The sequence below is a fragment of the Sciurus carolinensis genome, chromosome 4 (assembly GCF_902686445.1).
Source record: "Sciurus carolinensis chromosome 4, mSciCar1.2, whole genome shotgun sequence".
In the NCBI taxonomy this organism is placed as follows: Eukaryota; Metazoa; Chordata; class Mammalia; order Rodentia; family Sciuridae; genus Sciurus; species Sciurus carolinensis.
The window spans coordinates 83,916,086-83,930,644 of NC_062216.1; the positions used below are offsets into that span (position 1 = coordinate 83,916,086).

Consider the following 14,559-nt stretch of genomic DNA (forward strand, 5'->3'; position numbering starts at 1 on the left):
AATGGGGTCAGGAATGCTAAGTGTTTACAAGAGCATCAACTGTACCTCTGTTTATAGTTTACCCTTGTCTGTGCTAAGAGATTGAACAGTACAACTATTTCTGAGCTAATTCTATCTTAGTCTGCACCTAAAATATAGCTATGAAGCTCAGCTTTTATAGTTAAGACTAGTGGTTTACAGAAGAACTTTCACAGAATCCAATTTTTACCTATTATTTATAATCTCTTCTTCAAAAGAAATTTTAATCTCTCCTGATCATATCTCCTCTCATTTCTACACTGGTTCCATAGGCCATGACTAGAGTGAAACTTTTTATATGTTTTGATAAGTGAGTTAATGTGTTGACTATACATATATGTATATATGTATATATATATGTGTATATATAGGTATGTATATATATCAACTGTAGAAAACCTCAAACTTTCTCTTAAGTTCGTCCCAAATATTGAATACCTTAATCTTTACATAGTAAAATGCCAATGTTTATATTTTAAATTAATGTTATGTAAAATCAAGTAGGAATATAATATTCTACAACCATTATTTACAGGAATGGAATATTAGTACTCAAATTTACTAAGTGACCAAATGGTTGCATCATTAACCTGTTAAAGAAGAACAGAGCATGTCATCATTATGATGTAAACTCCAGGACTACCCTCTCAGCAAGAACTCTCTGTGGAAAGAAAGGATTCTTCAAGTTCAGAAACTTTCCACACTTTTTTCCCTAGAAATGGTCACAGAAAATACAGTTTATGAGTTTTAAGTCAATTCAATATCCTAATTTCTTTGTATTTTCAAAGTGTGAATGATCCTCAGTGGAATATTTACATGCAATCCTTACAAGTTTAAAATTATGTTTAAACTGTAGTTGAAGTATTCACTTGTTAAATTCAAGTAAACTGGCCCACAGATACTAAAACTCATATTGAGTGGTTGAAGCTGGTTCCTTTTTCCGTTCACTTCTACTCCCACTCCCCTAAGCAGAGGAACAGGTACTAGTCCACTCATGTTACCTATCTTTACATGTAGCAATTGGTCAGAAGATATTTTTATTAAGCAGTTGTTATACACAAAATAAGCCGTATGCTTGGTTTCACAAGGTATTTTAAAGTGTATAAGTCCTCAACCAAATGTTTTCTGTGATATTTGGGCAGTATATCAAAGGACATCATTTCAGAGTTTCAAAATATATATTTTTTTAATTTTGAAAACAGGTAAACATGCATTTCCATTAGAGCTATGATAATAAAAAACATGGCACTATTCTAAGTTTTAGAAAAAAAAAAAGAATAGTGATATCTGAAATTAACTTCCTTCCATTTGTCTTAGTCATATTTGATATTTACATTTGCTAAAAGTGATTTTGTTTTTATTAATAGAATAGGTTTAATGTGGACAATGCTTTACTGCATTAGTAATAACAATTTTACTTAAATAGGCTTTGGTATACTCATTTGCCAATAATCTTTGAATTCCTAAGAGTCTTTTATTTTCCCAGTAGCCCAGTTGGTGAATTTTCAATATTAAATTGAATCATAACAACACATGCTGATTAGAGTCTAACTTAATACATGAAACTTAATGTTAATTTTCCAACTTCAAATCAGGAATCTGACTATTCCAAGATGATTATTTATCTCAAGTGTGATTTTATTTTAAACTTGTAAAGTCCACAGCTAGACATTTTTACATGATAAAAAGCTAACATTATGTGCAAAGGAATTCAGCAAGAAGATTTAGAATTTTTACAGAACTACAAAAATATTGTTGAGAAGAAAAAGGTTTATCTAGAAGTTTTGATAATATAGAAAAGAAATAAAAAATGGCACCAGTAAATACATAAGTGACTGATGTAGTCTGTGGATACAGTAGATATGTTTTGATTAATACAAGGATACACTTAAATCCTAATTCCTTTAGAGAGAAGTTATCTTTAATGCTGATAATAAAGAGGCAGAAAGCAAAGAAATGGTTTCAAACTAAGAAATAAAAGTCCAAATGCCACATCTCTTGCTTCACAGTACAAACTTTTACTTCAAAATACATTTCTTGTAAATGCCTTGAAAAGGGAAATATATAGTTATTCATCACAATAAGGATCTTTCCATGGTAGAAGCAGATAGAACAGACAGTATGAAACTCCATGGGAACTGACAAAAACAGAATTAGATGATAAAAATCAAACGGGAATAAATTTAGATATTCCTTAATTTTATAAAACTTGTCTTTCATGTTAGAATGGTGAAGACCCTGTAACAATATATCAGTGCTATCATTTATAAGATTAAGAAATTAGCTGGCCTCAAATATCTGCATTTTACAGGTTTCAAAGCTTATCAAACTATGAAACTAACACATTTTTAAAAAAAGGAAAATGTTTTTCTAAAGAAACATGGTTAATGCATATGCTATTTTATAGAAATATTAGATGACTGAACAAAGTATTTCTATTTGTATTTTTCCTTTTCTTCTTAAAGTTCCATTCAGCATTTATTCTTCATGTATTTTAACATTTATTGATGGAAGTGAGAAATGTTACTAATCGTGTTGGAAGATGGGATGAAGGCACAGTATACGATTTTGAATAATAACACATTCTCATAGGAACTGGAAAAATATTTTCAAACAAAATATGAAAATAAGACTGATGTTTTACAGTATAATAGAAGGAAAATACAATAGTCATTTTGGTTGGTGCAATTCTTTCAGGATATATAATTTTTATGCGAGGTGGAAAACTGAACCACATAATACATTTCTACAATGTATATATTCATCCAAACCATGTACAAAATTACTACTTTCAGCATATTTTTAAAATGTGATTCCTTAATAAATTATGTTTGTGCAATGAAAACACAGCATTAAAATTTATTAGTCACTTAATGGAAGTTAATGGTGAATTTATAAATGAAGTGCTGGCTTACTGTGATATATTCTAAGACCAACCAAAAATAGAGATTCTTTCCCAGAATTCTATGTATTTATAAAGTGCAAAATAAGCACTTTTAGCAATTTTCAAATGTAGTTCTTCCAGATGCATTTAATCCTAAACATATTTGTAGAAACAGAATATGTTTTTGCTAAGTCAGGTATGCCTAACTTACCCATCTTATGTGTAAAAACTATCCTGACTAAAGTAATCCATGTTTTATAAAAGGATTTTTAAAAACCTATAGAGATACAGAAACAGTGGGAAGGATTTTTTAATATTTTGGAGGGTTGTATTTTCCAGGAAAATATCATCATTCTATAAAACAAACTAAAAAGAAAAAGTCACAAAACTAAAATAATTATCTTGTATATATAAATACTCATTCACTGAAAATGGATGCATATTATAAATTTGCAAATGAAAAAATCTATGTATAAATTAAATATTTTTAACAGAAACTGTTGCAGGGTGGTTGCCACTTAGGAAGTCTGGTGTGAATCCAACAGTTTTTTCCCAGCATGAGTAGCACTCCTGTAAAGTATTGCATGAAACAAACTCATCAGTCCTGATTTGTACTATTCCATGAATAGAACATAGTCTGAAATATGTGAAATGGAATTCAATAATGCTTTCCTTCATAAAGGGAAAAGTAGACTTAAAATTACAACTTTTTACAAAGTTATAAATAAGGCAAGATACTTTGTGAGGAAAATAACAGAGTATTTTTTAATAGACCATGGCATTCAATACACTGACAAGTCAAAAAATTTCATATTCTAAGATTAACTGAGACGTTTAAATGTGATAAAAATTATGACTGCAGTAAAACATTGAAAAAGCTCAAATGAAGCCTGTAGAGAAAAAGTTTATTCATAAGGAATTTCATTCCACATAAAAGCTTAAGTTTTTAGGATTTAAAACAATAAAAGTGATGTTTCAAATAATAATAATGGCCTACTTTCCAGAGAAAATGTTTCTAAATATCTAATATCTGAAAGATGACAAGGAAGGAATATGAATAAATACTACATTCAATATTAAAAAAGAAATGGTGCTGTGAAATTCCAGATGAAACAATATTAACAACATATTCAAATTTACACTTAAGGGTATAAATATGCACTAATATAAATTTAACCTTACATAAAATTTAGAAGCACCAGGTTTGATCAGCGTAAAATAAAGTTATAGCTTAATTTATGCTCCATGTAGCATTTTATTTTAATTTTCTCTTTTACAGTTGTTATATTATTATATTAAAGCATATAAAATTTGTTCTCAGCAGAGCAAGCTTCAAATCATTTTAGTTAATTGGCAACTATGGTGGAACATGAAGCATCACTCTTTCCTAGTAGTTTCATTTTAAACAAATCATGCTCACATATAAAAATAGCAAATTGCATTAAATTTTATATAAGACATTTTACAGCTTCTCATATAGGAAGAGCTATAAGCAGCTTTCATGGCATATACCAGAGCAAACAGCTTTGAATAAACTCTCTGGCAAGATACCATTCATAGGGATACAAGATACAGCTTCTATCAACTTAATGCTTAAAATATACCACAAGAAGTTGCAGGCTTAAACAAAAAAGCGAGCAAAAATTGTCCAAAACCTTGAGTGGTAAGTTCTGATATCCTTTTATTGCCTCCAGATTGAAAAGTAAGGTATTTGGATGCTTCTCCTAGTTCTGTCTGATTAATACGTGCCACAAAGTCTTAATTCTAAAACTCTGATTGACTATGTATTCAAATTTTCCAAAACAAAATAGTTAACAGTGACTAGAGTCTCAAACATAAATTACTAAATTTTGCTAATTTTACTTAATAATGTTTGTCTACTTTATATACTATCAGTTTTAGACTCTCATTAAAGGTAGGAAGATGCTTTGATCTAATTTGTCATAAAGTCACCTTTAAAAACAAAATCAGTTATAAATGTGGGGTACACATTTTTATCAGAGATATTTCTGAGTCTTGACATATAAAATATTATCTGGCAGAATGACTTCATAGTTTCAGCCAGAAAGCCTATTGAGAGAGGAAGTTCTTAAGTCATTTCTCTTCCTCTATCTGATGAGTTTTAGAAGGAGGAAAACAGTCCTGCAAATGGGTAAATTTTGTCTTAAAGGTGTTATGCAAGACCAGTTATGAAAAGTGAGCAAGTCACTTTGTGCACAAACTATAGAATAATTTTCTTTTCTTTTCCAATTGTTGCTAATTGTGCCAAAAAAGGAGAAGAAAAAAAAAAAAAGCACTCAAAATAATCAAATTTACCATTTACCACAATGGTTTCTATAATGCTTGAGAAAATATCTTACTTTTAAAATTCTTATATTTTTACATTATTTAATATCTCAAATTATTATACAAAAACTTGTATAAGCCTGTCTTTATTGTCACCCATGCAAAATAAAACACAGGTCTTCAAGACTCATTGCACAAAAGAGCAATTTTTTTTTTTTAATTAGGAAGTTTATTAAGAGTTAAATGCCATTGGTAAAAATTGTTTACTTTTCTCTAGATATGAAAAATTATCTACCCCATGAAAATGCCAATAAATAATAAGTTATCAATATAGGTAAATTTTGAAAATCATTTTCCATATTCTTATTTAAGTGCCTAGTGATACAGACTGAGAAACACAGATCTGCAAGTTCTTCTTGACCTGTTTGGTGCTTCAAAGAAATATCCTGAGGCCAAAACCAAAGCAAAACAAGGCAACTTTTTATAGAATTTAAATGGTTGAACATTGTATGTACAAAATATGAAAAGAAAACAGACTGAACACGGAGGGAAACAGATTAATTTTGCAGTTCAGAAAGATAGACACAGAATATTACCTATTCACTTATCATATGACAGGTTATATATACTTAAACTATTAGTTGCCACAGAGTCTTAATCCTAAAACCCTGATTATACATCACTTTATTCATATTTTCTAAAACAAAAATAAGTTGATAGTTAACAGTGACTATAACCCCTTTAACATCATTAATAAATGATGTACCCTCCTTTTTCCTTAATTTCACACATTGTTTAAAATTATTCCTCTCACACAGCAGGCATGTAAGAAACATTTTTGAATGAATATATATTATCAAAGAAATTGATTTTTCAATACATTTGATGAGTTTGTTGATTTAACTCATATGATCAGATTATTTTAATTTGTCAATCAGAGACATATGCTACTGAACATCTATATAACTTCAACAGCACACATGGTTTCTTCACAAAGTTAAATACCACATCTGTGGCATAATCTATAACATATCACACAGGGCTTTATTCCCACATCAATTCCCCATCTCACTTCTACAATTTGTAAGTGTTGATGAAGTTGCTAAAGAAATCACATTGTATACAGCAAGACTTCAGTTTAAAATAAGGGGAAAGCTTGCTGTTAGCAACTTAGTTTGAAATGTTAGCATAACCTAAAGGTTGTTAACAAAACAACTGTCATTAACATGGTAATGACCAATTTAAAAGGAAATTGTACTCTGAAAAATGAAAATATTGGCCATCAGAATGAGAGTTTACATTTGAAGGAGGATAAAATATTTATATAATAAGTTAACTAGCATTAAAAGTTGGAGCACATCAGAAATTAACCAACATTATACCACAAACCCAACACATACTCTTTTAGAAATAGGTAAGAATTTCTGATATGAAGACTATTTTGATAAATTCCTTCAACAAAACACTTAAAACCAAAGACCAGCATAACATCCTAATTTTTACTGCCATAAGGGAAAATAAAGCAAAAAAAAATCTAAGGTTATTTTCTCTTCTTGCCATTATTTCAACAACCAGGAAGCTGTTTCACTCACAATGCAAATATTTCACTGGCAAATTTATATTTTGATTTAAAAAATTCAGATATTTCAAGCAACTTTCTTTAAAGTTTCCTTAATTTTTGTCTTTTATTGAGTATTAAAACAGCTTAATCTTACTTAAACTGTATAAATCCCCTTGTTTGGAAATGTAACATAAATCCACTGGAGATACTGAAATTGTAAGCAAATGTAAAAGTCAAAAGGAGTCAAAAAGCTGTGACTGTTGGTTAGTACAGATAAAGCAAAACTGGAAAGCAGTGTTAAATCATGAAAAGCAAATACAAACGCTTTGTGTGGAAACGAGGCTCTAATTCGCAATGAGGAGAGGAGAAATTTTTATTTCAAAGAGAAAGTTCAAAGACTGGAGAGTTCTAAAAGAATTCACGTTATAAGTTAACTGATTAGTTGTGCCACCATAATGAGGGAAATCCTGGCTGGGGGGAGTCATTTCCCATTGTTGGCACCTTGCAAGCATTTTGTGCATTTGGAACACAGGGGAGTAGGAACAAGTGGCCATAATTAGTCAGAAGGCTGTCAGGTGAGGCAGTGCTGAGAGAGGGGAAGAATAGAATCTGATAAACAGCACTGGATTCACCCTCTTGTAACTACCATTAATCAAAAGATGTATTTTTATATAGAGAGATTGAATCTGACTTTAAATAACTGAATTATGGACTAAGAAGGATCTGATTCCCTAGAAAATACCTCCCAGAATGACCAAGATGGTTAAGGAGTTACTGCTGATTGATAAATTTTGTGTCATAGGAGAAAAAATTCAAAATAAATAGCTTAATGTCAGACTAGAAAAATGATTAATTGTATCAAATGTGAAAACCCAAATGATGCCATATATCATTTCTCTAATTTGATAGATCCTACTTTATTAATATAAGTAATTTGCAGCTGAATCAAGTCACAAAGTTCCCTGAAAAGCAAAATAATGTCTCTTCAGTAGAATTTCTGTGTTGAGTACTAAATGCTGGGAAACAAGTTCAGCCGACTCCTTGGCCTCCTAGGCAGGAACACCTGCATTGTCTTCAAACTGTTCAGATATGTACAGTTTGGAGTGTACCTATCATTTCCCCATAATGATGGTCTTTATTCTGTATTCTCTGTAAAGGCACAGGCAAGTCTGAGGCTGTCCAATGCTCAGTGACATCTTTTTGATGACCATTTTGAATGTCCTGGGGGAAATGTATTCACACTTAGGGGAAGTTTTCAAAACCACAAAATAAATACACCAATAAAAACCACTGACTTCCTCTGACAAATATGAAACAAAAAGCATAGCCAGTCCAACTAAAGTTGAACTTTTCAAAAACAAAGTTAAAATGTTTAGCTAAGCGACAAACCCATTTCTTTGTCTTGTATAAAACCTACCTGGCCTCCTATGCCCTAACAAATAAAATTTTGCATGCTGATTTCTACAGAATACATCCTTGACATTAACTGGCAGTTTCAATATAAACATATCAAAATAACTGATTCCTAAATATGAGTAAGCCAAATTGGAACACAGTAGATATGTTTTGCTGGCGATTCCTTAAGCAGTGATTTGTGTAACACACCAGGCAATATTTTGAAGGCTGACAGGTCAACATATTTCAGGAACATGAACTCGTAGTAAGGAAACGAAACAAAAACAAAAACTACACTTACAAACGTATTTTTAAAAGGCATCCAGTCATCACTGGGGTGCAAGGACAATTCCTACCTCAGGTAGTCTCTGCGACAAAGGATAAGATTAGCTTTAGTGTACAGGGTGGAGCCCACCTCTCCCAATCGACAGTCGCAGCAGGCGCACTTCAGGCAGTCCTCATGCCAGTATTTGTCCAGTGCCTTTAGAAGATACCGGTCCTTGATCTTTCGGTTGCAGCCAGCACAACCTTTCGGCTTGGTGTCTGGCTGAACTGAGAGCATTTGTATACCTAAAGGAAGACAAAACAAAAAGAAAGAGCTGAGACGACAAGACAGAATACAAAGATGTCAAAAGACCTCAAACAAGTTGAATATTTAATAATACCTTTTCCTAGAAGCACTAGATTTTCTCTTTTAGGGACATACTGAAATCTAACTGAATTTTGGAAGTAAAATGTCTCAAACTTTATAAAATCCTCATTAAAAGATTGATGAAGTCATACATATAAAGTGGTAATAATAATGAATTCATGTTGTACATGGGAAGTTGACATTATATATGTGAAGTTAAATAACATTAAATCATTCTTCACATAGAGCTGTTCCTCTAGGAAGAAAACGTGAGTAAATGGCTAACAACCTGAAAAGAAAGCTATTTAACAAATGAATCCATACACAGTCTACAGGAGTCAAAAATGAATTTTACTTAATGGTTAAAAATTTCACTTAATATATGGTTGGTGGTGGAAGAAAAGTGCACCCTGTGTGGGATTATATGAAGCTTACTTAGCAGTGCAGATGTTTAGAGTTAAAAGTATATAGCACAGCCACCCGAAAAGCTCACCAAACCTTTATTGCTTTATTTTGCATCCAAATACTTCATTCTGCGTCCTTGATATTTCAAAGTATTCACTGTGTTAAAATCACAAGATATATTTATACCCAGTCATTGGTCAGTGCCTTTATTAATGGCTCATTACTCAAGTATATACTATTCACTTTTATATAAAACTTAAGTATAGGATCATTTAACTTGTTACTAAGCATGCACTTATTTATTGTGTAGATGAAGGGAGAAACAATAGAAGGAAAAACCCAAATATATATAAATTTATACACCCATACATAAATATACGTAGAAGGTATACACATACTATGTAGATATAAGGACATTTATATACTTTAAAGCTGTATCTCCATCATAAACAAGGAATCTAGCTGGGTTATGTTTTACAACTTGACTGACTGAAATTTTTTCAGTGAATCAATGTTCACCTTTGAGTTTCTTCTTATTTCCTAGGTGTCCAACACTCAGCCTTAAAAAAGCTAGCACAACTATTCAAAGCTTCATCTGCATCACATAACTCATTTTTAAAAGCACTGTAAAATGCTGCAGACATCGTCAGTTCAAATTCCCTCATTTTACAAATTGTCATGCAAAGCCCCAGTGATGTTAAGGGACTCCCTCAAAGCAGAATAAGAGTTAAATGTGAACTTGGGGCCCAGTGGCCTTTGTATAATCCAGAGATCCCTCTGTTCTATTTTGCTATCTCTCCTAGGCATGAAGTTTCAAAGTTGGATGTAGGAGGATACAAAAGACCAAATATACATGCATTTAAAAAAGTTTCAAGGAAAAGAATGACAACCTATCATTTTCTGCATTTTCTCGGAATTTGTCTTCTCCAAAATAGCAAAACCCTCGTTTCATCAGATACCTTCCAATGAAGGCTTCACTCCTGTTACCTCTTTAGCCTTGCTTTAAAAAAAAAAAAAAAATCACACTGATAAAGAGACATCAAGGTATCTCCACAGCTGAGTAACTTTTCTAGGTACAAATATTAAAGTGCCCACAGTAACATTAAGATATTGAACTTTCTTTAGAAAATAACCTGTCTGATGAACTGGTGGAGTAGGGAATGGCAAGAAAGAAAGCAGGGTGGTTGCTCTTTCTGCATGATATGCATAGCTGGGGTCATCCAAGCTGCAGACTAGCAGCTGGATTTGTACAGAAGAGCAGGTGGTATCCCTATAGCCTGCTTTCTGTTCTTTTTCTTTGAAGGAGCTAAGGCCCTAGTGTAGATTAATCATAACCCTTGATAGCTCTGCTAAATCTCACTCTCTAGAACTTCTAACAAATGAAGTTTCTTTGATCAGAACTAGTTATCCTCTTCTAGCAAGGTTCCACAAGGAATGAATCCCATTAATTACAGTGCAAGTGCCTTTTAGCCACATACCTAAGGGGAGGGGAAAATTTTGATTTACCAAATGACATTCTGGATTTTGTTATTAAAAACATGCAGAAATATATTGAGAGGAGTCATTCTAATTATCTAACTTAAAAGGCTATTATTTTTAAAATAACAAGGCTAAAAGAAAAAAAATAAATATTCCCCAGTAGTAGCTAAGCTGTATTATTTCCCATAGTTGTGTTATTATCATCAAGTGTAGACAGTTAGCTATCTTTATTCAAAATGCTTTGCAACCAAGACAGGGGGTACCAACATTTGGCACAAGTAACACTACCCTTCTTGTCTTCACAAAATGTTTTTGTTGTGTTGACATTTTAATTTAGCACTCAGAGGCCAATTAATATTTGAAACTCTTACATTCTATCTGGCCTTGGGCATAATAGAAGTTTGATAATTTGCACTCCATCCCCTACCTTCTTTTAGGGGACATCATCACATTTCTCTAGAAAACAGAATCTTTTCCATTCCAAGCAAGTTAACAATTGTAGAAAAGGAACTATTTTGTAGTCACCACGTTGCCATGTATCTAAAAAGCATGAAGCAGTCAGTGGCCTCCCCTCATCATCCAGAAGAAAATGTCTGGGTAGAGTTCTGTGTTCGCAGCTGAGAAACATTTCACAAGTTGCTCATAGCACATCAGGACTCATAACTAGTTTTAGATTGGCATGTAAATTGTTCTGAGGGAAATTCTTATTGCCTCTGAGACCCTGCCATTCTGAGTTATTTGACAGTTTAAGGGAAATCATAATTAAAAAAAGACATAAATAATAGCCTGTGCAGTGTGGTGTGCAGAAATAAGTAGAACCATTTCATTTAAACTCTGGTGAGCTTTTAATTGCCTGGATTGCATTGTGAGGCGGCCTAACGGTTGATTGCCTCCATTATGTTCCCTTGTTCTGTGCCATTCATCCGCACAGTCTCAGCTTCAGTAGTTAACACAACAAAGTAACCACAACTCCACAACACACAGGGGTTTAAAAATAATAATAATAATAATAATAAAAGATTTGCAGCACTTAGACACAGTCTTTTATATTTTTGGACTAACTGCATAGAGTGAATGGAAAACATTTTTTCCCTGTCGGAAGATTCACAGAGGACAGTTTTGGAAAAGGCACAGGAAGAGGGGATGCATAAAGGGGGTTGGAAGAGATGGGGTGCCTCCAAAAGATGCTAAAATGGGAATGCAGTTTCTGCAGCTGGGAGCAGTGGCACCGATTAAAAGAATTTGGCCAACATGGTCATTCGATTGCCAAGAGGTACCAAACAAAAGATTTTCTCTCTTCCTGCCCATCTTCATCCTCTCCCCCACCTCCCTACTCCTGATTGGAAAACTGGATTGGGCCTAAAAGCTTGTTTCTCTCTGTTCACTGGCCCAGAGCATCCCTACAGGCTGCAGCCCCCTAAGGGACAACAATGCAAATAGATGTCCCCAGATCTCTGGCACTGGAGCTGCTTAACTCTGTTCTGCCCCTTCAACTCCCAACCCCCCTCCCTATCCTTCCACCCCCCCCTCCCCTTTTTGAGCAATGGAGCTGGGAACCAATTTGATTCCCTTTTTCTCCAATGCAGCTGCAAGGCTCAGAGATACTGACATTTTTCCACTCTTATCAGTTTAATTACAGTTACCATGGCAGCAAAGTGCTAGTGCTTGGCAAAGGCCAACAAGAGATTTGCAAGACTGAGTTCAATTTTGATGCAGCTCACATGCAAAATAAAAAAAAAAAAAAAATAAGAAACATACATACACTCTAACAAAGAATCCCTTACGGAGTTTATGCTCCAGCCTTTTGTGGTTGTGTCTTTGCAGCCACACAGGGATGGTTTGCAAAGAATGTAGCAGTATTTGTTGCACCTAGCAAGATTAATTGGTTTAAGCAGCAGTCTTTCAAAGCAGTTACAACAATAATATTTCGGATCTTTTAGAAAGGCACAAAAGCAGCGGAAGAGCAGGAAGCCTTTTGAGCAGCCAAGAGTGCAGAGCGCCGGCAAAGTGCATCTATGATAGATGGTAACCTTACCAAAACTTTTCTCCTTTTTCTGCATGAGTTGACTTAGGCGTGCCTGAGTTGCAGCAGTTTCGCATTGAGCACCAAGCCCAAGGTGTAGAAGAGAGTCTCCTTGATTTGGCTCAAGTGTGGAACTGGTGCGCAGCCTGCACGGACCAGGACTGACTATTGTGAAGCCACTTTGGGAGCGGGTCGGAGTGGAGGCAGGGGTGGGGGAAGGGATGAGGGCGGCCAGACAAGACACAGTACACACACGGAGCCCCTCGTAGTGTGGCTGTGTGCAAAATGATGGCGAATGACAAAGCCACATGCTTCCCTAACTCTGCCCGTAATCCTAAAATCCCAGCGGCCCTTTTTAGCTTCCTGGTAACAAATGGATTTGATTAAACTGTCACATGCAGCGTTAGCATAGCATATCATGTTCAATATGAAAAAGATCATAAATCTGACTTGTATTTCATAACAGCAATCTGAGTAGCCCCTGTAAAAAATGTGCTGCATCAGTTTGAATCTCCACCTATTAGGACATAGGCACCTCTTTCCACGGATCCTCTCTCCTCCGGTCACTTCTCACCTAATTCCTCTCTCCGCCACCCCCCCCCCCCCCAACATAGTCACTTTTTCATCCCAAAGGGACAATATTTTGTTATCATGGCTGCATGGGGAGAGGCAGAAGTGTCAACAAAAACCAAGAGGTTGTAATTTCAACTCTTTTTTTTTTTTTTTTTTGCGGGGTAGGAGGTTCATATAAATTTTAGCAAGTAGGAGTGGGGGTCCGAATACACACCCAGGACTGGAGCCCCTTCCTAAAAGCTGCGAGCAAACATTTTCCAATTGCAAACTCTCCGGGTCCCTCTCTCCCCGGGAGTCAGGGGTGTGGAAATGCTGCAGTTCATGGTGAACTTTGACTATTATCCACTCGAGTCGTACTTGAGACGTTCCGCACCGCAGCCGCTCTCCCTCCTTCCATCAACATCTTCCGCCTGCATCTATTTCATGTCTCATCATAAAAATAATGAAGCCTCACATGATTTAAACAAAACCGTCTCAGCAGAGCTGCAGCCCGAGTGAAAGTTGCAGTGCGGAGCTGGGTTGCAGCTCCAGTTTATGCCTCATTAGGAGAGGCTGGGGAAGAAAAAAATACCCACATCCGCACACGCACGCGCGCACCCGCAGACACACACACCACAAATAAGCCGACGCGTGTGTACACCGTTGCTGCACTTACCTTCTCAATTAAGCGATACAGGGGGAGGCCGTTCAGTAAGCACAGTGGCTGCTTTGTAGCGCTTCTCCTTGGGAAAGGTCAAAAAGAAGCATTGTTTGAAAAAAAGGGGGGGGGGGGAGGGAATCTCTATTTTTTAAGTTTAAAATAATGAGGTCCTCAAGGATCCGCCAAGTAATGGTGTTGACCGCATCTGAGCCACAGGTGTTCTCCTTTTAGGCAACTGCAGTCCGAGGCTGTCTCTCTCCGTCCGGGCTCAAGACAACTTACCCCAGCAGCGTGCGAGGAGCCGAGCTGAAGAAGCCCCGGCTCTCAGCAGCAAAATGCAATCCCTTCCCAGCCAGACATAATACAGCCAAAGAAAAGGTCACTCAGTTATTACTGAGCCGGCGGAGCCCAGGCAGCGCTTGTCAAGACCACAGAGAAGCAGCTCCCTTCCGATTTAAGACTATTTACCTCTCGCCCCCTCCCCTCCCCTCTTCTTTCCTTCTCTCCCTCCCTCTCTCGCTGGCTCCCTCGATCGCTCTGCTCTCGTGTGCCTGTTCTGCAGCTCAGTCAAGTACAGCCGCCCTCGGAAAGTGCAAAGCAGCCACGAGACAGATCGGGCTTTGTTGCTAATTTCCCAGGGTGAAAATTTACAAGCCTGCGAGTG

At 35.4% G+C, this 14,559-nt stretch overlaps 1 protein-coding gene across 5 annotated transcripts in view; it reads right to left on the minus strand.

The window, feature by feature from the left end:
• Positions 1-14,559, minus strand: part of Lmo3 (LIM domain only 3) — a 211,133-nt gene that overhangs the window by 40,771 nt on the left and 155,803 nt on the right. For 2 of the 5 annotated variants that reach the window (XM_047550183.1, XM_047550182.1), the window contains exon 2: positions 8,501-8,714. In XM_047550183.1, the coding sequence (XP_047406139.1) occupies positions 8,501-8,706 (206 nt within the window). In that variant the 5' untranslated portion in view covers positions 8,707-8,714. Of the gene's footprint in view, positions 1-8,500; positions 8,715-12,694; positions 12,754-13,910; positions 14,355-14,559 lie in introns of those variants that run through there. The other 3 variants (XM_047550181.1, XM_047550179.1, XM_047550178.1) reach the window with 3 other exon arrangements.